We start from the raw sequence: 24,734 nt of genomic DNA on the forward strand, positions 1-24,734 counted from the left end.
AAATCAATTCTAAAAACCTTCCCTACTCAGAAAAATACAAAGATATTTTTCATCCTTACGAAAAAACAACCGAGTTTTTATTGCCAAACTATTTGGCATCATAGATATGACAGACAGATAATTACAGAATCAGAATAAAGCATGTTCTTAAAAGATATTAAACAAATTATGAATTATAATGCTTCTGAGAATAAAAATAAATTAACTTTAAATTCTATTTATCTCCAGTAATTAATGAGTCCCAGTATATATATATATATATATATATATATATATATATATATACATACACACAACTGACCCAGTAAATAATAGAATGAATAACTCTGACTTAATCTTTCCATTGACTGAACTAAAGAGGAATTTAAGGTGCTATGTAGAGTAAAATGCTACATAAAATTCTTAAAGTACAAGGGCTGTTTGGAAAAATTTTACCCAATAAAGAAAACTAATTTTTAAGATTTTTTCTACATAGCTTGTAATTTGATTCATTACACCAATGACTTACCAACTTTTTAATCTCCTCAGTAGAATTCGATTTGAGAAAGTCAATAAATTAAGCGGTGGTCTCAGCTTTGTCCAGCGAGTCATTTCTCAGGTTTGGGAAGAGGAAGTAATCACTGGGAGGCAAATAAGGCGAATGTGAAAGCACTTCAGGAGATTAGGGGTAGCAGAAAACCCCAAGATGTTTGTGTTGATGCAATAACATGGTGAAACAGACTTTCTTTTTGGTCAAATTTGGACGTTTAATCTGAATAGCAACCTTCAATCAGTTCAGTAGTGAAGTTCATCCAAGGAGATGGTCTTGGCTGTTTCCAGCTATTCTATATGCACAAAAACCACAGTCTACAATAATCCCAAAAAAATGCAGGCATGACTTTTCCTGTAGATAGAACAATTCTTTATTTCTTTGACAACTTTCACCTGTCCCAACCCACGTTTTGATCTCTGGCTGTAATGGTGAATAGTGTTTCATAAAACGCCAAAGAAAATCAGTGGAATCACATTTAAATGTTTTAACACACATTAGAAGTGTTCAATCTAATTCTAATTCATTTTTGGTTGACTGTTAACAAACACAGTGCCTATTGTGTTGGAAGTTTTTTCAAACCCAAAACAACATGTAAAAAAATATATAATAAACACAGTCTATTAAAATGTTTGTAATGGCAGTGAGCTCACATACCTTCACTCAGTGATCTTTTTAAATGACATCGAGGATATTTGTGTCATTTTGTTGATTGTAGTGGTTTTTGGGTCTCCCAAACGTTCATCATCTTGAATGAATGTACTACCACGTTTAATTAAGCAGACCTCTTATTTAGAATCATTAGGAATCTTTTAAAATTAAATTAACTCTTTATGTCAGGGTTATTATTTCATTTAAAACAAGTATTTTAATAAATAATAATATTAAGTTTACTAAATTCCTTTTGTTGGTCTGCAGTGATCAATATTGGTATTAAACATGGGTAATCCCCAAACCATCAAGCTATGTTTCATATAATAATTACTTTATTATTCAATGATTTTAAAATAAAATAGTTTTTACTATTTTAATATTTTCATTTTTACCTTAAATAGCCAATGACATTAACTTTCCTAAATAATATATTTTCGGTCTAATGAAATTAATATTGTTATCGAACTTCAATAATTTGCTAACCATACAAGCCATGTTAAATATATAAATGTTCATTAAATTCATTCATTTTTATGTCAAACTAATCTTTTTTTATGAATTTTGGAATAATTCATATTTATATTCAACAGATAGAGACAATAAATTTAGTAAATAACAGTATATCATTCTGAAGTGGAATATGGAAAAACTCCATCAAATGTCTAAGCCAATGCAAATATAAAAAATTCATATCCACTTTATTGTGAAAGTAATCTATTTTAAGATAATTCATATTATGTGTTAATAGACAATATCCACTTTATTGTGAAAGTAATCTATTTTAAGATAATTCATATTATGTGTTAATAGACAATATCCACTTTATTGTGAAAGTAATCTATTTTAAGATAATTCATATTATGTGTTAATAGACAATGTTATTAAATTTATAAAACATAATCTTATAGGTTTTAAGAGGTCAATATTGGAATTAAACGTTGGTAATCCACATTAAACTATCTATGCCACATTGCACATCTAAGTTTTCAGTATATTCATTCAATTTATTATATAACTAATCTAATTTTTTATTGCATGCTAATCTTTTATTTTTTTTATTTTGTGTTTTTTTTATCTTTTATTTTCATGTTTAAAGAGCTCGACTTTAAATTTAGCCATTTAAAATTTGTTCTCTACCTTAATTGCCACAAACAAGTAACTAAACAAACCATATTAAAATTTGCAACACACCATCTCTAAAGGATTATAGTTTACAAATATCATCGTTATTTTTTCATACTTGTGCCATCTTTCTGTCAGGCAGAGAATTTTTCAAAAACTTTGGTAAGAATCTAAATAAGAAGAAGAGACTATATTTAGAATTGGAAATTTTGAATTTAATACATTCAAATATTTGGGTAAAATGTTTTTCAAACAGATTAAATTATAATATGGGAAGTTATTACAAAACATTGTTTAGTGTGTTTGTACCGCAAGTCTACTTATGAATTTTTTATATTCACTTATAAAACAAATATTATTAGCATCATAAAATGTTTTTTTAATATATGGTTTTTTTTTTAATATATATTAGGAATTAATGTAAAACTGATGATTCATCATACAATTTATACTTTTTAATGCATAACTTAATTACTACACATACAGTTTATCCAGTAATTAATATTACGTATAACTGTTTATGACCATTCTTAAAAATTAATTTATATCATAATTCAAAAAATCATTCACAGAATAATACACCTTATCTATCATTTAATCTTGTAACTCATTTTTGAAGGATACTTTACTTAAGCCTTGATATTGTGGAGGAAGCTTGTATGTATATAATGTGATCTTTTTTTGGAAAAAAGCATAGTAATATAATTAAAAGTTGTATTCTGATTCTCAGATAAATGTAACATTGCTAATCACAATGAGAGAATTCCCATTGATTAACAGTATTATTTTTGTTTGCCATAAATTAAATTTCTGAGCATTATTATTTGACAAATTCTTTTGGGATGATCAAATTGATTTTGTTCAACTAAATACCAACTGAACTATTAAGCACATTAATAAAATGCTAACATTGTCATCATTAATAATAATAATGTTAATAATATATTGTTAACTCTGCATGGAGGGCCTTGTTGTATCTGGTGCATTATGTCCAAGATCTTTTTTCTTTCTCTTCAGCAGTGTATACACAGCATCTTGATTCCTTTCTTTCAGTAAGTTTTTGCAAACCTGTACACTCTTGTGGTTGAGCTGGAATATCTTTCAACTGGAACTATTATAGTGTAAGGAAACCTGGATTTGATTTGTTGTCCCTTTGCAAATTTAATGTGTTCCTTACATAAAATATACGAGTCAGAATTGATGACCATTCCTCCCATGATGTTAAAAGCAATTTTTTTTTAATAGTCTCTGATGTTTAAACTACTAACTACATGTATAAACTCATATTAACCCTGCATATAACTTCAAACGGCAAGTTAGATGTTGAATATTTTTTTTGTTAAAATGTTCTTAGTCTAACCCTGTATTCGATTTATCAATATCTTTATTCTTTTAGCTTCATTAAAGTATACATATGTGTTATGTATACTTGGTGAAAATAATGACTACATAATACAGTTCATGATCTGTTCATGACAGTTATGGTAGTACCTGTAGTAAAGAGTTAAAGAGAATTACGAGGAAAGTTTTATCACAAAGAATTCTGGGTTTTGAACAAATGGAATAAAATTTCATAATGAAAGTCTTCCCTCTCAATTATTATTAACTGTATTTGTAAATGATCAATTTCCTTTAGTTGGAATGACATTAAATATTTTTTTCACATTTCCTATAATGTTAATTAGTACAGTACATGAAATGCTTAAAAATTCATGTTTCACAATTAAAAATACTTTCTTATGTTAATCAGGTAATTTAAAATAATGAATTACGTGTAAGGATTTAGTGTTTGAGATCGAAGGTTTGATGTACAGTCCAATTTCAATTTAGTATATGGTGAATATTCCAATAAATATTTATTAGTTACTTCTGATGGTGTTTGAGTCATCTAGTTACCTTTATTTATTTATATTTCAGTGTTTTATGTTAAAGAAACAAATTAGTCGTTTTTCTGTAAACAACATGCAGTAATAATTTAATTATTTGTTTTTTTTAAAACTTACAGATATAAAGAATATTTTTTTATTGATTAATAAAACTATTGTTTATATTTTTTGAAATGCTTTCATAGTGTACACTATTTTATACCAATAATATGTACTTGTTTATTACAAAAATATTTAAAGTAATATTGTTAAAAATATAGAAAAACAAAAATACTTTCAAAGTACAATTGTCTACTAGTTTCAGATTGCTCAGCTACAGTTCAATAATCTGATTTGAACAAATTACACTGATAGACAAAAAAAAAATTGTAATGTTTCTCTAAGTTTGATACCATTTCTTGAATTGTTTTTTGTGTATATTACAGATCTGTAAATACAATTTTTCTATCACCCTCAGTTTTAAATAAATTACACTCGAAATAAGTTAAAGAAAAATATAGTTAAAATCTGTAAAATTTATAATTTTGCATGAACATACCTGTGTTAGAATAATTTCGCTGATTCTTTTCTTTTATAAATAGCCTCAGGCACTTCCCAAATTAATGTCCAACAGTAATCGGCTAGCATGTTGGTATTCAATTTCCGTTTTTTAGTGGCTTTCCATCACTGAAATGTCTTGGTGGAAATATTCACCATGTTTGTCACTTACGCTCTGAGGTTGTCCGGGAAAAAATCCAGATGTGAGAGGAAAAAATGTATTTTCAAAGACGTATTACATCCCATAGCTCTGTATGAAGTAAGAAGTTGATTAACAATATTGTTGGATTTTTGTTTGTCGGGAAATGTTTTGCCAACATCTTTAAATGAAGCCCAAGCTGCACTTTCTACACTATTTAACATTGAGTTAAATACATCATCTTTGACCAACTCTCTTATTTGAGGACCAACAAATATTCCTTTAATTTTTCCTTCACTTACATTTGGAAATTTCTGTTGGCGTACAAAAATCCAGGACTATTTTTCTTCATTGCTTTTACATAATTTTTCATTAGTCCTAGCTTGATATGGAGAGGGGGTAAAAGTATTTTTTTTGGGTTCAACTAAGGGCTCAAGAATAATATTCTTCCCATTTGAAGTTAAGTTGTCTTGTTTCTTTCACTCTTTGGTAACATAATGTTTATCCCTAGCTCAGCTGTCCCATTTGCAAATAAAACACATGTACTTAGTATAGCCTAACTGCATGCCTAACAAAATAGGTATAACTTTCAAATCACAACATATGTTCCAGCTAGGTTTTTTTATAATTTATTTATTCAAGAACGTCTTTCATCACATGAAAAATTAATACCAAGTCTCTTTCAAATTAATACCATAAGCTACTGGTATCGAAGGATATTTGTTACCATTGTGTAGTAGAACCACTTTTAAACTATACTGGGATGAATCTATAAAAAGGCGCCTGTCCTCAAGTTTATGAACTTGCCTAAGTGCAACATAAGCTCATCAATATTTGTGCAATAAACCAAATTATTTTCATCAATAAAATACTGAGAAAGTTCTTTTTGTCGGCTTGGAAAGCCCAAACTTTTTGTATATTTTTGAAGTAAATTCCAACCTTGCAGTCTTGATCTTAACAGTTCAACTTAATTTTTTGATAAATTTAAATCCCTAACCAAGTCATTATTAATTCACCTAGTGATATTAAGATGTGGCTTATTGGAAGATAATTCAAAATCAAAATCATTGTTATCTTTAGTACTGCCTGATTCTTCATCACTATTTTTGAAACATACATTCACTGGTGGCTCAGGAACTGGAATAATTTCACTGTGAGGTAGATGTCTGATTGCAGATTGCAATAAAGGATATTTTACAATATGTTTAGATTTTTTAGAAATTCCAGACACAAACAAGCAATTAAACAAAAGTAACAATCGGTTACATGATCCTTTGGTTCACGCCAAGCCATAGGTACACCAAATGGCAAATCCTTCCTTCAGCCATCCTCTTAAATACACAGAACAATTAGTGCATACTATATGAGGAGCCCACATCTTATCCTGATCACCAATTTTACACTGAAGGTACAAATTATATGCTTTTTTAATTAAGGTTTAATGTTTTTTCTGTTTGATTTTACGATACTCACTACATACATAACAAAAGGCATCCACATCATTTACACAACTTCAAGCTATTATGACACTGCACTGTTAACAAACTTAAGACAGCTATAAGACTGAACAAAATTAATTCATTAATCCAGTGCTTAATACAAATAAGACAGCTGTGTTTTCAGCTACGTTTTGACCTGCACAAATATGATTAATCTTGTCCATAAAGGCTCACTCTTCAGTATTACATATGATCTTATAATATGCTAGTATGATATAATTTAATTCTTTGTCTAGTATTGTTTATTTATAACTTACAAATTATGTTAACAAACTTAAACAATAAAAGATTAGCTAACAAAATACAATATAGGAGCTTAAAATGCGAACTACACATTGAAAAATGAAAAAATCCTTTAATTAAAATTTAAAAATTTTTCAAAAATGGTGGGCTATAGAAAGATTCTGAGTTCATATTTGTTTTCAGCATCAAAAACAGATTAAAATCATGTGTCGCATGTTAGTAACAAAAATTATGTTTATCAATGTTATTATTATTAATTTAAGAGTTAATAAAAGTGAATTCAATATTAAATTAGGTAATTTCACCACAGTTATGAGAATTAAATTATTTATTAATTACATCTAACATTTGAAGTGTATGAGCTATGAACTTATTTATTCATATTTTTATGCTATGTACTTGTACATAGTTTTCATATATGATATTAGTTTCAAATTAAAATTTTTGTTAACAACATACCAAATTCAATTGTACTATGTGTCTGTAAAATAGTAGTGAGGTTTTAAAATCACAAAATGAAGAGGTAAATCTTGAAGAGTTTTATCTGTTCAGTAAATTTTTATATGCGCTCCTTTAACTTCCTTACAGACATCAAGACAATATATAACTTCGCCAGAGAACATCCAAATGTTTTAAAACAGTTCAGATTTTTATTTGAGCAGAAAATACTTATGTCTTTACATAAACCCAAAAGTAAAAATCCATAATAATAAGATTTGGAGACTATGAGCCCAGGCTACCAAAACTTCTCATCCTTTTCTTTCTTTTTCCTGTTTAGCCTCCGATAAGTACCTTTTAGATAATACTTCAGAGGATGAATGAGGATGATATGTATGAGTGTAAATGAAGTGTAGTCTTGTACAGTCTCAGTCTCAGAAAAGAACTATTTGAAGTATTCTTTCGTACAGTACTTGTTTTATTCATATGAGTGAAATAGTTTTTTGTTAATGAATTTTCGAACATTATGAAACTCCCCGTATAATATTCAGGTCTCATGCTGACCAAAATAATGTATGTAAAGTACATAAGATTATGTATGCAGCTAAAGCAGTATTAACAAACTGGTAGTGACAAATTATGATGTATGTTTGAATCATCTTAGATGAAATTTTAATTTGTATATGAATGACAAATTTGGTAAATTTATTTTTACTATAAAAAAGATAAAGTTATTTATTTTATTAATATTCAGATCAGTAACTTGCATTCTTGATCTAGTGGATCAAGAATTATTATCTGGCAACTCATATGTGAGAACCCACTTCCTCTTTTTTCCATCAATAAAAATAAAAATTTCTTATGTTTAAAATATTACAAAATAAAAATTCAATAATAAATCTCTACAACAAAGCAGAGATGAGTTTTGTTTATGTGTAGTCTACAATTTCTAGTATCAAAATTGAAATATCAAGTTTTGAAATTACAAAACTTAAAAATATTAATATCATATACACAATGAAAATCATGCAGACAGCATTATATTAGTATCACTATACTGATAGCATCATAATCCCGTACAATAATTATCACTTTCCTACATGAATTGACAAATTTCATCCTAATTTACATTTCACTGCAAAATATACATACAATAAATCTTTTCTTAACATCACCGAATTCAAAACAGATAAAACATACTTTTAAGTGTAGTCACACTACATAATCATTCACAATACAAACATACAGCTTTTTTACTAATTACATTACCTAATACACAAACTTTTGTCAGCCAACAACTATATTAAAGCAGTGGTTAATACAATCAAATATCTACCAGGTAATGGCTACCCTCCCATACTTACTCAAAACATGTTAAAATACAGAACACTGCACAATACAGAAGAAAGAATTGTAACTCTGGCTACAGAGGGCTTCACGCTCGGCAGATTACTCGGAAGGAAATCAAATTGAACATTAAAATATCTGGTCCAGATTTGACAGCACTGTTTGTGACTGTGAATGCCTCAGAAAATGAACAAGTTTAAAGTTAAATCAGTGCACACTCATACCAATCAAAATTATGTCTTTCGCAACATAGAGACTGCCCAATTTTGACAGAAAAGAAATGGCACTGATACCTCAAATACCAAAATCATTGTCCAAAATTGGTTCATCCATTCTGAAGCAGCCTTGAGCAAAAGACAGGCCAACATTCATACATTCTTCCGAAATTTTTCAAAATCTTTTTTTTTAGTAGTAAAGGATCATGAAATGTCAAGATCTGCAAAAACTCTAAAATGCAAAGTTGGACCAAATTAGTATACTTTCCTTATATGTAAACTGTAGTTTTCCTTTATTTATATACTGCATAGCTTATAAACTATGTAGCTGGGAAAAAATCATTTACAAGATCATATAATAAACTGATGAACAAACCCAGAAGTACAGAAATTATACTGTATTGACTACACTAAATATTATATTAAACATACAAGATACAAGACACATTCACTCATAGATATAAACACTAAACAAAACAGAATTAACTTTTACAAAATCAACTCATAGAAACGGTACACAAACAAAAAGGTCTATCCACAACATGCACATTTTTCACATAGTAAACAAAAAACAATAACACATTTCTACAATATTAAATTTACAATCACTTCAAATTGAATGAATCTAGTGAAAGTAAACTGCTAATTAAAATAATTCTTAAATATCTAACTTGTATGACATAAAATTATCTAAAAAATATTGGATTAAATTATGTATATTATTTACCTGGATATAATACTGTAAATTACTTATGACATATATTAAATTACAGATAAATAAAAATAAATAACATAAAAAAGGTATACACAAGAAAAAAAAAACCTGATATAAAATCAGAAAAAAGAATAAAAAGAAAAATGTTTATTTATTTTTTACAAAATATACTGATACTTTAATTTTTATGAAAATATATTAAAACGAAGATTATATATTTATTTAGGCTCCATTTTATTAAAGTATAATTTTTTTTATTCTGACCAAATTATACAATGTGTAATGTTAAAAGCAATTATTCTTAAACTGTACAGCAAGATTCATATCCACTTGGATGGGTGTGTTTGAGCATAAGTAAAAGAAAATATATTTTACTTTAAGGGAAATTGTATTCAAAATACAAATGTAGGTCAATCAGCGATAATAAATAATACAAAAACGTAACCTGATAGTTTTATGCTTTCTATGGCAAGAATTAAAAAATAATATCAGTGTTAATGATTTAAACAAGTAATCAATTACCACTTGATCTAATTTACAAAATGAGCATTGATAAACAACTGCTTTCTATTATTGAGAATAAATTACTGTATATAATCAATCTTTGTTAATTTAGATCCTGTTACAGATGAAAATTATGAAATTCATGTTTTAAAAATACAGACTTTTACTTAAAGTAAGCTGTAACTGTAAATCTACATTAAAAGATCACATTCAGTCAATGACAGGACATTATTTTCTGAATAGTTACTTGTTCTAAAGATGTGCCTTGAGGTTAGCAGGTACAACAGAATTTTTTTATTATGAATAAATTACTGTATCTAATCAATCTTTGTTAATTTAGATCCTGTTACAGATGAAAATTATGAAATTCATTTTTTTTCTGGATTCTTCTTTACTACTACTTCTTTAAAATATTAAAATTGAATGAAAATTTTAACAGATGAGTAAAGTACCATCGGGTAATGATAGCATTAATAATTAAATGTAGTAGTAGTAATGTACTGAAACAATAGTTTCAGCCTACATTTATCTGAAATAATTTTAATTTAGGATAAACCCTGTTGCCATTCCTTTTAAGACTATAAATTTAAATAGTGCATTTTTAATGTGGTTAAATAGTACGACTAAAGTAAATAAACTAAGATAGGAGTTACTATCAACTATTAAAAAACAATTTCCTAGCCATTAAAAGACATGTATTATTAACCCTACAATGCTAACGTATGTAAATTGTTTCATTAATGCTACATATCGTAAAATTTATGAGGATTTAAAAAACAAATTTTTTTTTATTTTCAAAAAAATATTGTATTGAAAAAAATACATAAAATAAAAGATTTACAAAGGATTATTTTAGAAGTCTTTGGTTTACTTATCTTGTGCACAGTTTACACAGCATTTTCCTCGGTGCTCTCCACAGATCGGCTTGTTGCAGCAACAATCTTTCATCTCTTCACTGATGGACAAATTCCACAAATAATATGAGGCTGGTGTTGTGGTTGAACAGCTTGATCTACTTGAAGAGGTACTTTCAAAATGTCTGCAATACACTCATGAAGTTGACGTGACAAGTTTGGTACTTCCAAGCGACGCTTGGAAGCCATGGCTTCCAAGCTAAGCCATGGTTTAACCTGATCACAGTGAATTTTGTGAGCAAATTCTCGTCTTTATACTTGCTACTGGTTTAGGCCCAATTTTATGTTGGATATGTATATGACATATGAAATTACCAAAGCTATGTTTATCATGCCATAAAACACACAATGGGGCCACCTTTTTGACTTACAACTAGAAGACATTTGATTACACAGTTGATCCATTGAATCTACTCCACTTTTAGTAACCTTGTATATTTCAATGATGTGTAGCTTCTTGGAGTTCGGGTCGATTGTTGACTTTTCATCACATGTTGGTAGTAGCAAGACTACTTTATTATTTTTTACATTATAGGATACCACAGTTTTGAATTCATCAAAGCAAAACATACTCAATCCAATTTTTCTGCCCTTTAGATTGACCATTTTAGGGAGTATCTCGTGTTTGTCCTTACAAAGTCCCAACAATAGTTAGTTTGTAAGGATGATCAAGTAACAAGGTGGCTAGAGGCACTGAATTAAACCAATTATCAATTGTGATATTCTGATTGGAACCATGAATAGTTTCTGACAATTTTTTGACAAAAAATTTCAGCATGTGGCAAATTTCCAGTTTGCATTGTTTTCACAGTATAAGGAATTGCACCTACCATGAATTTAGTTGAACTCTCACACATCATGACAATCTTAATCCCGTATTTTTCAGACACTTATTAGGGATATACATTCTGAAGCAACAATGACCTCAAAATGCAAGTTACTGTTCATCGATTGTTACAAATGACTAAGGTTTATAAGAACTTCGACAGGCTGCAAGAAAACAATCCCACACTTCTCTTATTGGTGAAAAGCTTTCTATGTTCTTCTCAAGTTTCAGCATGATTAAATCTTAAACATTCTAATAAAAAGTCAAAGTGATCACAGCTCATCGTTGTATGATACCTTCCACCACAAAATTCAGGGTTGAAAAGTTCCTTTGAGGGCATATGGTTATCTTTTTGGGTCACGGAGAGACTAAGAGACCCAAAAAACTCTTAATTCCAGGGGAGACAATTCAGAAACTGTAGCGTATTGCTCACGATACTTTTCCTCGCAGCAATCTTAGGATTAATATGCAAAAGAATTTTGCTTTTAATTTCATCAGTGAAAAAGATATTAATTATTCCAACAGGATCTTTTTGTTTTTAGCTTCACCAAGTCCTGTTGTGATATAAATCACATTTTTTGCTGTTGAGGACCTATTTTGTGCCTGAAGAGGCTTATTCGTCCACCTGTGACCATTTTTCCCTTTTAAACTAATATTATTGCTCACTACAATTAGGGAATTGTCACGGGAACATTCAACATTCACTTTCATTTGGTTGGTGGGAGCAGACTGTGGTTCAATGATACAGTACGACTGAAAAACTCTCTATAGAAAAGTGAGGAATTACAAGAATTCTGTACCAGGATTACAAGAATGACATTGGGAGGATACCTTATCCGCTTCACAAGTTGTGAGGAACACTCTTCACCAGATGACTTTCTAACCAAATTTCTGTCAGTGACTACAAAACTAAGTTCCATGTTTGAATTGTCACTGTTTATAACAAAAATCATGTTCTAAAGCATCAGTTTCATTTTCTGAACCATTACCTTCAAAACTTTAATCACTACAATTACCTTCAGTATTAATTCATCTCTGATCAAATGAGCCAATTTATAGCTTGAAAACTTTAAAACACCAATAACAAAAAATAAACTCTTTAAAGAAAACAAAAAACTCTAAAAATTAAAATGTAAAAAAAAATCCTAACACTATAACTAATGTATTGTAAAATTTATAAGTGGCAGTTAAAAAATAGTATAACGGACAGCACTCAAGAAAGCTGAACAGCTACTGACTATTGTGTCTAATGCTTGAAGGAACGTAACAGGATGAGCAAGTCTATTGTTTCAACACACAGGGGAGGAAGCATGTTTGCTGTTCATAAGATTTACGATACATTAGCTTTCTGGAGTTAACAACATACCAGAAATACACATTGAAAAAAAAACCACATAGAAGATACTTTCAAAACAGATTAATTCTGAAACTTCAATTCTTCTTATTTTAGAAGATTATGGTCTTTAGACACTAGATATAAAACATGAACGGAGAATTTTAACAGTAAGACATAACACAATTAAATTCTAAACTTTGAACATAAATGTTGTAAAATTAATGAACTTTATTTTATAACAAGACAATTATAGAAAACATTTTATTTAATAAAAGTTTAATTATAAACGAGATACATTTTTAAAGCATAAAAGGTAAATCATTTAAAGAATTATTTTTAGCACAACAAAGAGCAGCACGACAGTTGAAACTGGTTGATTAAAGAAAAGAACAATGCACCTATCTATATTTATTATCCTTATTATGGATGGATTAATATAATGTGTAATCATTTTATTACGCATATCACGATGTTATACACTATAGTTCCACTATGGACTATAATACAGATACTCGCATTTCATTTGATTCAGGAAATGTACAGACAAAAATCATTACTGCATACTGTACGCTGATGCCACCTACTGGTAGATTAGCTAACTACATACTAACACATACACAAATATCAACTAACTTTAAAATGGTTACTCAATGTCAGTGTGATCAAGACAAATGATGTGGTGATAAAATGATCGCACTGTAGAGAAATGTAGAAATTATAATTTTCTTAGGGGACAAACAATTTGTAGAAAGAACTCTTTTTGGGTTTAAAAAGAATAAGGAGTTTCTTCGCTGACTTTTTAAGATAATTTAGTAATTTTATGAACCATTGAAAATTAAACATATGAGGCACGTTATTTCGATCAGATATTGGAACAAAAAGGTGATAAAATATTTGAGACCGCCTACTTACCATCAAGCTGAATTTGATGTAATTTTTTTTTTGTCTTCAGTCATTTGACTGGTTTGATGCAGCTCTCCAAGATTCCCTATCTAGTGCTAGTCATTAATTGATGTAATTAATTTGGGCAAATATAAAAAAATGACTCTACCATGCAAATGACATCAATAAATGAAAAGAAATGGTCGGAAAGAAATTTAAATAACTGAATACCAAATTACGGAAAAAGTATTGTGATCATGTTTTTAAGTATTACAGTATTATGGACTATGGACATTAATACAGTGTTTAAAAGATCTAACTTTTAAATTACTACATTTATCTTATTACAATAAATAACTGAATATTATATAGTTATGAAGGCTAAATATATATCACATGAAATAAATAAAAATAAAGTACACAAAACAAAAACAAATAATTAAATAAAATTAATAAAAACAAATTAAAACTAATAAAAAATAAAAAACAATCACAGAAGAAGCTATTTGTAGTATATAGTTTAGTCTGTCACGTATAAAATATCCTTTCCCAATATGCATGAAAACTTCACTTACAATACCTGTGAAATTATATCGTTGTTGTTAATTAAATACAAATAAATGAGTAGCATTTCTTACATCTCATTTCTAATATATTGGATCGTACTCGGGCATTGAGTATTTAAAATCTCATCCTTTTCATTTCACAAACTAGATTATTCATTATCTTTTTTAACAAAAAAAAATTATTGAAGAGAATATAAATAATTTCTAAACTAGTAGACAGCAGATGCTGAATAACCAAACAGCTGAAGTTAAGAATAATACATATATTACAAATTTAAGAGATAATAAAAAAATCAAAACTGTATTTAAAAATAACTATATTTAGTCATTTTATTACATTTTTTATTACATTTCAATTTTTTAAATAAATTACATTTTTACAATTAAAATCTATATTTGTTATTATAACAATGAGATTTATAAAAGTTGAACCAAGCCAATATACTTTAATGAAAAAAAATTTAAATATTCTTGAAAATGTAAAAAAAAAAAATGGTACAACATTTAAGCTATTTAAGATTTAATAAATCAATTAAAAGTAGGTTTTTCAATTCTTTAACTCTCTGAAGAATTAGTGATGCAAAATTAAAATTTTAAACCTACTTTCCCAATAAGTAAAAGACTTTGTCTGCTTTTTCTATGAGTCACTCATATAATAAATTAGAATTTGTTATTTATTTTGATGCTGAATGAAGTACTTCATCACTGTAAGCTTGAGGAATACCAGAATGACCAGGCACAGATTTTGTAACTGGTACTTGACCAAGTGAAGGATCAAGTCCTTGCCAACTTCTGAAAAACAATCGCAAAAGTTAATTAATAAAAACATTAAAAAATATATTGCTGAAATTTCAGCTAATAAGGAAGAAAAAACATTCAGAAATATAAAGGGTAGGGAAAAATGTCTTCATATTTTAATGAAAAAATAAAACATGGTCTTATTCTCTATATACATACTTCAAATAAAATTTATTAAACCAAATATAAGACAGATCAACCACCTTTTGCCATTTTTGAGGTAAATTCATAATATTATCACTGCGTGTTTCTGGTCGAAAAAATGCGATAATTGAGTTTCACAGGACTCTTTTGAAGTACACTTTATACTGTTAAAAATGTATGTTAAGAGCAAACAAATAGTAGTCTTGACAGTGTAAAATCAAGACTGTACATAGTGGTTACATCAAAACTTCCCAGCCAACCTCATTCAATTTTCGATACATCACCAATAATGTGTGTTATCTGACACGGTCATGATGAAAGAAAACAACTTCCCTATCAATCAATTCTGGTCACCTTATTTTGATTGCTTAGTGTAATTTTTCCAGTTGTTGACAGCAGAGATTAGGAATCAATCATTTGACCGAGTGGTAGTAAATCATAGTAAACAATTTCTTTCCTATCCCACATACACACAGCATCTCTTTTTTGGCATCAATCCTGGCTTTTCCATAGCGGACTTCACCTTGCTTAAACCACATCATCTTTTCAGTACCAAGGTGATCTATTTTTATTGCCCACGATGATCCATTTCAAATATAGTTTGATTTCATTTTGTTTTACCAGCAATTCAGAGATGAAAATTCGATCCATTAAATTTTTCATTATAAAATCATGTGCCACCCAAAAATCAGGCTTTTTTTAACCAGCTTCAACAAATGGTTTAAAAACGTTTTGTGATCAATGTTTAGTTCTTTACTGAAATCACTACCAACACAAGGTCCATCATTCACATCAAAATTTCCTGATTGAAAATTTCTTGAACCAGCTTTATACCACATTTACTTATACTGCACCATGTACATAACATCAAACATTTTTTTTAGCAGCCTGAGTCACATATTCTTCCTTTTTTTGTAACAGAATTTCAAAATATACTGGATTTTTGTTTTACTTCTCAATGAAAAAAAAAAAATGATCACTTCAAATTTCAAAACAGTAGCCACATTAATTTTTAAATCATTAAATCTCTATTTTGTATTTTATTAGAAAAAAATCATTAACATTAATTAAAAATAAAATGACATCTCATTTTGTTTATATACATATGCTCAAATATAAGAGAAGAAAAATCAGTTCTACAATTTAAAAATAACCTTACAGGGCACACATATGACTGCATTAAACATACACAAATCCTTCAATGAAATTTAATTAACATGATATAATTTTACACAATTCCAGTCAAATATTAAAAGAAACACTGACAATGAATAACAAAAAAACAACAATTTTTTACCTGTTTGACAGATTTGAAGATAATTTATCAAGTGGCATATCTGCTCACAACTGTATAGTGCCATCATCTCCAGATTGAACTGTGATATCCTCAACATCTACATTATAACGAATTTTATTACTTACTAACGACACATCAGGATCTAAATTTGTATTACTTTCTGGCAGTTCTACGTAATAATTTCCACCTATAAAATATAAACACAAAAACATAATTAAAAGACTTTACTAACTGACTGTTTACTCGCATACAATAACACTTATTTTCTTAACAACAATAAGCATTTTGGTTTACTTCTGCATTTTTGTTTATTATAACACTGATTTGATTTATTATTCATCATCATTTGAAGAAAAATCATTGGCCTTTCAAAGACATTTAATTCAATTAAGACAAGAAAATAACTTTTTAATGGGGCAGATAGGAAATGCTGACCCCAGTTTACACTGACTTGCCACCAGATTTAACAATTAATGCTGTTAGTGATAAAACTGTTCACATAATTGTGGTTATGAAAAAACAGCAATGTACAGTCATGTTGGCAGTACTTGAAGACAGCAAAAAAAAATTCCACCATTTATTGTGTTTTAGAGAAAAACCCTTCCAAAAAGTGAAAAATTACCTCCTGATGTCATTAAGTGCTAAGAAAAAGAATGGATAAATAATGTGCTAGTTTTAGAGTGGGTAAAATGTGTGTGTGAGAGGACACACGTTTTACCCACTCTAAAATTTTAAAAATTTTCAGTGATGGGACAGTTTCTGTGGATATGTAACAGATAATTTGAAAAAATAATACTTTGAGAAAAGTAAAACAGTGCAAGTTTGTATTCTACTGGAATGACGTCACTACCCCAGCCATTCAATGTTTGTATTAATTGGCCTTTCCAAGCTCATTTGAAACATTTTTATTAAAAGTGGATGGCAACTACAGTTCTGTACTAGTACAGAAAGACTGAAAAAGCAGTTTGACATAAATACGCGAATGGATCTAGGCTGCATGGTATCTTACTTCGTATGATTAGGTGGTGTAAAGCTTCAAGAAATACTGCATTTCTAGTTGGAAGTGAAGACTACTGTTTGGAAAATGAAGACGAATCATGCCCCTGCTGAAATCATGCCCCTCCTTCTTCAGATTTACTGTATTAGTTTTGAATTTGCTTGTCTTTTAAAATGATTGTAGGATGTTGCTACAATAAACTCTTTGTTCTTTTTCTGTTTCAGATGTTGCCTATGTGTATTTCCATATTTTTTACAGTATTTATCAATGTAACATAATTTTTTTACATAATGTAGTATTTAATGACAATTTACTTTTAAAATATATATTTTATTATTTTATTTTTATTGCACAAAAAATAAATAGAAATCAAATGAAAATTTTACGTTTTACCTTTTTTCCCAAAAACTAAACCTTAATTTTCAGGTGCCCATTATATGCAAGGACGCAAAAGACAAGGGTGTATGCAAGTTACAGTAATTAAATATGTAATTTTTCAAATAAATTACACCAATGTTTTTAACATTTATTTTTTATAAAATAAATTAATTTTATATATATACAAAGGCTGTCCCAATATAACTATCAGTAGGACTCACATTTCCAAACAATGATATCAAGAGATCCAACAGTGATATAGGAATGTAGTACAACTCATAGAGTGGACTATGAAGTAGTTTAGATGGAGAGAGAATTCTCAGTGTTATGTACATTTGAAAAAGTACATACACTTAACCACACTGTTGTATATTTACAACAATTATTCAATACACAAATCACTCTCATTACCTTTCACCGCTTGACTGCAGAAGAAATTCTGGACTTAAAAGAGTTAAGGAAGAGGTTAGCCAACTACTATATAAGGAGTGTCTTGTTGGGAGTAAAACACAGATGATGAGAAAGGACTGATTTAAGCTTTTGAGATGTGAATATGGAGAACGATGGGGAAAAAAATATGAACATATAAAATGGTGACTGATAAAATAATGAACAGGATTAAAGAAGAAAGAGCACTAATGCAAGAAGAGTATAAAAGAAAAGAAAATGGTTAGGACATGTGGTTAGAAGAAGTGGAATCTTGACAATGCTTTGAAAGAGTTAGTAAAAAGAGAAAGGAAGCAAGAAAGAAGAAGGATGAAGATAATAAACAAGGTGAACTAGAAGCTACAAAGTGATGAAGGGGAAGGTGATCAAGGACAGAAATGGATGAAGACAATGATGGTGTAAGGATCCTGCCACAGAACACCAGTTGATGATGATGATGAAACACATTTTTAGACTCTTTCTAAACTGGAAACCACTGACTGGGATACCAATAAAGTGGTTTACAGAATTAAAAGCAGATAAATGTCTGCTTTCACAGTTTTACATATTAAAGGGGAACTTCTTTAATATAGATGGGATTGGGGAAAACAATTACTTATTACAGGGCTCAATTAGTTTTTCAGTAGATATCACAAATTAAGTATTAAATAAGACTGTAATGAACTAAGATTTTGATGATGATAATTAAAAAATAATCCAATTTCATCATTGCTGTTCTTTGTGTTGTAGATATGGGTCCACGGGGAAAAAACTATCCAAACTTTATACACATAGTAGCTAATAACTTAAGCAATAATCATAACTGATTAATACATAATACCTTAATCATACCTTAATACTAATACCTAAATCATTATTGATTATTTTTAAAATATTAATCAAGGTGACTTCATATCAATATAATGCTGAGTTCTTCCTACAACACTCCACTGCAAAATATTAAAAATTTGTTTAAAATTATTACATTAGTGGATACATGACTTAATGATGTGTAATGAGTGAAGGAAAAGTTAGACAACGGTGTAATACTTTAAAAATGGCTGTCCAAATGTGCATGACGAAGAGCAGAGTGGAGAGCCCAGTATTCAGATCGACAAAAATCATTGAACAAGTGAACCGAAAATTGCAATGTGATCGGTGATTGATGATTAGCTGATCGATTTCCGCATGTTAGAAGCACCTCTAACTACAAGATTTCACAGAAAAGCTTAAATATCACAAATTATGTACAAGATGGGCACTGAAAATGCTCACCAACCAAAAGAGCAAAGAATGTGCAGTAGATGAGCATTTTGGACCACTATTGCTATTGACAAGATAGAGATGATTTTTTTCCCACACTGTTATGGGCGACGAGACATGGATATTCTACACCAACACAGAATCTAAACAACAGTCAATGCTATCTCCGTATTTAGTTGAAAAATGTTTGCTACTGCTTTTTGGGACGAAAAGGGCAATTTTGGACGAAATCAACCAATTTTGGTTGATTTCATGGAATATGGATCAACAATTACAGCTGATGTTTACTGCAAAATATTCTCACCAAACTGAAACGTGCAATCCAAAATTGATGATATGGAAACTATAGAAAACAACCAGGAACTCAAGACTGCCATTTTCAGCTGGTTCAATTTCAGGTGGCGAACTTCTATGCAGAGTAGTTAAAGAAACTGGTGCAGTGTTACGAAAAATGTTTAGAACTGAATGGCGATTATGTGGAAATACTTTATGAATGTGCCTCGTATATTATGCAAACATGACGTACATCCCTTGATGTTCCTAAAATTCTCACATAAGTCCATCACAAAATTGAAAAGTACATTTCCTTTTATAATTTTGTTTTTTAACATAATTAAATATGTATAATTTGTTCCCTTGGAAAAATGAATAGTGTTGATTGTCTATAATTGACTTGAAGGAAAGAAAGCCTAACAGCAATTAATTTCTCAATATTAATTTTATTCTGGTTGGCAATCCATAACTAATACTGACTGATGATAACAATAGATGAATTTTTTGTAGCGTGTGAAAAATGCCATGCCAGGACTTGAAACAAATACTTCTGGATGAAAGACAAATCACTCCACTACAGAGATCAGCCCTTTTATGAATGAAATATTTTGTGATTAAGTTATTAAAAAATAATAATTATTTCCAAAATACAGTTAGTTTTGATACGATACCTGGTATAACATCTCTAAAATCACTGGTTGAAATTTCACTCCATGATCTTGCTTCATTCAATGCCATTTCTGTTTCCATTATAGATACAACTGGCTGATAGAAGTCTTTTTTGTTTTCCAGAACTGCTTCAGGACACGATATCATTACATACATTTCTATCTAGAGAGAAGAAAATATGTTTACAAATTATAAATAAAAATAAACTCAGTACAAATGCATGATTAAAAAGTTATTATAAGCACCACACCTATTAAGAGAAATAACAGTTCAATTTGTCTTTATATAAAAAAGACCAGTCTGGCCTCTCTTCACCAAACTCTTGATAAGTTTGATTAATAAAGATTAAAAATTTTCTATTTAGTTCTTATTCTTTCTAAGACAAAATACCACTTAATTTTGTGGATTGACCAACTCCAAATGAATACCTTTTGTCTTCCTTTTTTTTTTTTACAGTTCTGATACTAAAAGGACTGCAGGTGGTTCCACTTTCATCTGTCTTACAATCTTTTATTTATGCTATTGGGAAGAAGGTAATAGATGTAATGATGGCAAAAGATTTAGATATTATGGAGTTGAATAAAGTTAAGTAACAGGCAAGAGCCAACAGAGAAGTAAAAATTAGATATAGATCACTATGAAGTGATAGAAGATAATGTAGAAATCAGAATGGGTTTAATTGTATAAAGGAGTAAACAAGGTTTGAGTATGAAATAACAAAAGAGATTTGTTTCAACTAGGAGAGAAGAAATTTTCAACAGAAAGATTGGATGAGATAGGTAGCCAAAGTAAAAGAGGACAAAGGTATGATTCAAAAGTTTTTCAGGAGTACCTCAACGGATAATTGATTGATTAGTAAATAAGAATCACATCAACAATTAAATTTATGCTATTATTACATAAGATTCACATACATGTGGCAGCAGCTATCTATACTTTTCTGCTTTCTACTAAATTCTACTTTCAAAATAATTCCTTAACTAAAAAAAGTATATCCATTTAATTTCAAAAGATTTCTTAAGGACTACTTAATTTCATTAATATTTAAACTATCCTCTTATAGACAGGATATGTCCTGTCTATAAGTTTTGTATATAGTATTATATCTCCTAATGACAGAAATAACAAAACCAGATATTACTGCTTCATTTTTAAATAAGTGCTCTTTAAGAACTAAGATTAAAGTTAGTTTATAATATGAGGCATGTTCAAAAACTATTCCAAAAACAAGCCGTAAGTTGAAAACTTTGAACTGAGGTGAATAGACAGTACATGCATTACAGCACATTCATGATTTTTCCAGTCTCATCAATTAAGACACTTCTCACAAGTATGTGATTGATTGTTAACATTTGCATGTTACTATATCCCTTGAATCTATGTTAAAATCATAAAAGACAAAAGGTATTCATTTGGAGTTGGTCAATCCACAAAATTAAGTGGTATTTTGTCTTAGAAAGAATAAGAACTAAATAGAAAATTTTTAATCTTTATTAATCAAACTTATCAATCTATGCATTTATTAGTACTGATAAATTTTTTTATATCATAGACAGATTTGAGAAATAAAATTTGCAGTCAGAAAACTAGCAGTAATAAAAGTATTACGAGCTATTTATTAACAAGATTCAAAAAAATTATTATACACAGTTAGCAATGTAATAACCTTATCTATGAAACCAAAAAAGGTATCCTAAAGGGATTTAAATGTAAACTACGTTTAAATTTAAGACATTCGTTTCATTTTTAAAATCCCATGAAAATACAGAAAATAACTCTATGTATGAGTGTATTGTGTGTGTGTACGCGCGTGCACATGAGTTTATGAGTGAGTGAGCATGTGTGCACACATGCTTGAGTGAGAGGGGGGAGAGTGAGCAATAAACACTATTGTTTTATCATAGAGTTTGAGAGAAAAATAACACCTTTACCCTGTTTTGAAGTTAATCTATGGCTATTACCAAGTACTTGACTAATAATTTTATTTTGATGTAGAAACACTGGTTAAAAGCAAAAACTGGACAAAACTATTTTTTATTTTCCTAAAGTGTACGTTGCAATCTGTTCAACTATTGAACAATTAGCCAAGTCCCAATGAGATCAGGATGGTAAGTATGACATAAATGAGGAGTAGTGTTCTACAGACTTAGGCCGACCTTTCCTGAGATGTGCGATTATTAATTGAACCCAACCACCAATACACACTGGTATCCACCCTATTTTACTAGGATTACTAGGAAATTTTATTAAAATTTGAACCTTAGAACCTTTGACTTGAAAATCTGCTATTAAACAACTGATTTGCAATGAAGAATTTACCATTAAACTGGTGGAAATAACTATAACAATTAGTTATCATTCTCATTTTAAAAAAAAAATATTTTTTTTGGTTGAACAACAAATGACAGATGTAGCACATAAAGTTGCAGACTTATTCTTTTATGAATTCATGAAATGGATGAAACATTTAAATGGAAAACTAAAAACTCAATATAATAGAATTCCAGATGTTTAAATACGGTTAAACTTCAGATGAGAGTGACTAATGTAATGTAGGTTTTCAGACACAAAATCCAGAGGTTCACTCGCCTTCTGTTTTTCTGTTGCAGTGTGAATAGGATGGCCAGATCAGTCTTTATCAACAACTATTGAGTGCTCTTGCGAGAATTTATCAATTCAACTGTGTACTGTTTTACAATGCAATTCACAATTTATAAAATAACTGTGAGGTAAATTTACACTGAACATTACTATAAGCGTAAGTGAATCGATTTTAATATCACTAAACTATTTTAGAACTACTATCATTAGATAGTACATTACATCTTCTGCAACCTAATGATTCGGCAACAATTAGAACCTCTTGACAATATATATTTGTTTCTAGTATCCTGGAAACTGAAAAATATGAGGAAGTCTAAAGTGCCAACATTAAAAGCCTTGTTTAATAAACAAATTACCTTAGATGGGAAGAATTTTTATATTACTAACCTCTGGGAAATTAGCCAATTTTGCTACAGTTGGTTTACCGATTGAAATTACATAACATTTTTTCCCTTTTCTTCTTATAAGAGTAGAAACTCTTCTGATTGCTTCTAAAAACCCATTTACACCAAGCGTTCCTACAATTATACCGACAGTTTTTGCATCTCTCAATTTCTCAATAAAATACCAACAACGCTGCAAAGTTTTTCCAATATCAACAGGTTCCAACTGGCCATTTCCAGAGTAACACAAATATATTTCCTGTAAAATAAAACAAAATAACACAAATATATCACTTGCAATGGTTTCACTTTATATTAAGATAAAATTCCTTGAACCATGTGATGGCAAGTAATGCATGGTGGAAATAAATTAATTCTATCACACTACCTGTGCCCCAAAACGCATAGACCATTTCCTGGTAGAGTAAGCTTCTGCAAAAAAAAGCACTAAAGGAACTAGTCATGTGCCCGATAAATTGCTGGATTAATTCACCAGAAAAACTATTCTCATAATAGGATATTCAAGCCTCATATGATATATTTCAAATTATACCTACTTAAAAAAATCAGAAAAGTTCATATGAATACATGAACAAAATGTAATAAGTACAACTGAGAATAGGTTGATCTGAATTTTTAGAAATAATAATAGAATTTAAGAAAAGGGTTATAGAGGTAAGAATTTTAGAGGTAACTCTAATTATTAGGTGAGAAGTAAGGCTTAAACTAACAATGTATTACATTTTACAGAGTAATTTTTCATAAGTGATATTTTGAGTCGCTGACTAAAACATATTCAGAAAGATAGACGTGGTTCCAAGAATAACATTAATAAAGTTAACTTCATAGATCTTTACTTTTTAGATCAAATTCTATTTTAATATTTGATTTACCAAAATCAAATGAACTGTTCTCAGAACATCAGCAATTAAATAAATAATTATACTCTTAATTTTATTGGGAAAATGAGTGGTAAATTTTTTTGTACTGTTGTCTTCTATAATTTCCTAAAATTGCATTTTATTTACAAAATTTTTTTTGCATTTCACGCAAAACTGAAGCAAAAGCATGATGTTTCAATTTGTAAACATTATCAAGTTAGCCCATTACCTCAATTTGGGTCTGTTTGTATAGGATTATGGTTGGGCAA

At 29.2% G+C, this 24,734-nt stretch overlaps 1 protein-coding gene across 1 annotated transcript; it reads right to left on the reverse strand.

Annotated features, from left to right (window-relative positions):
- Positions 1-14,656: 14,656 nt before the first annotated feature.
- Positions 14,657-23,799, reverse strand: LOC142327786 (2-(3-amino-3-carboxypropyl)histidine synthase subunit 2-like). The gene is made up of 4 exons (XM_075371119.1): positions 23,589-23,799; positions 20,600-20,759; positions 16,592-16,778; positions 14,657-15,144 (listed from the first exon to the last, which is right to left on the reverse strand). Exons 2-3 carry the CDS (start codon positions 20,751-20,753, stop codon positions 16,636-16,638), a joined length of 297 nt encoding a protein of 98 aa, XP_075227234.1. The 5' UTR covers positions 20,754-20,759; positions 23,589-23,799; the 3' UTR covers positions 14,657-15,144; positions 16,592-16,635.
- Positions 23,800-24,734: the final 935 nt, after the last annotated feature.

Source organism: Lycorma delicatula, chromosome 7, assembly GCF_047948215.1.
Source record: "Lycorma delicatula isolate Av1 chromosome 7, ASM4794821v1, whole genome shotgun sequence".
Taxonomy (NCBI): domain Eukaryota; kingdom Metazoa; phylum Arthropoda; class Insecta; order Hemiptera; family Fulgoridae; genus Lycorma; species Lycorma delicatula.

What these genes read in the sequence shown, in the direction of transcription:
- LOC142327786 (XM_075371119.1), bottom strand. Translation starts at nt 20,753, where the DNA reads ATGTATGTAATGATATCGTGTCCTGAAGCAGTTCTGGAAAACAAAAAA. An exon ending in TTTTAGAGATGTTATACCAG is followed by an intron (nt 16,779 to 20,599) that starts GTATCGTATCAA and finishes TATATTTTATAG; the next exon opens with GTGGAAATTATTACGTAGAA.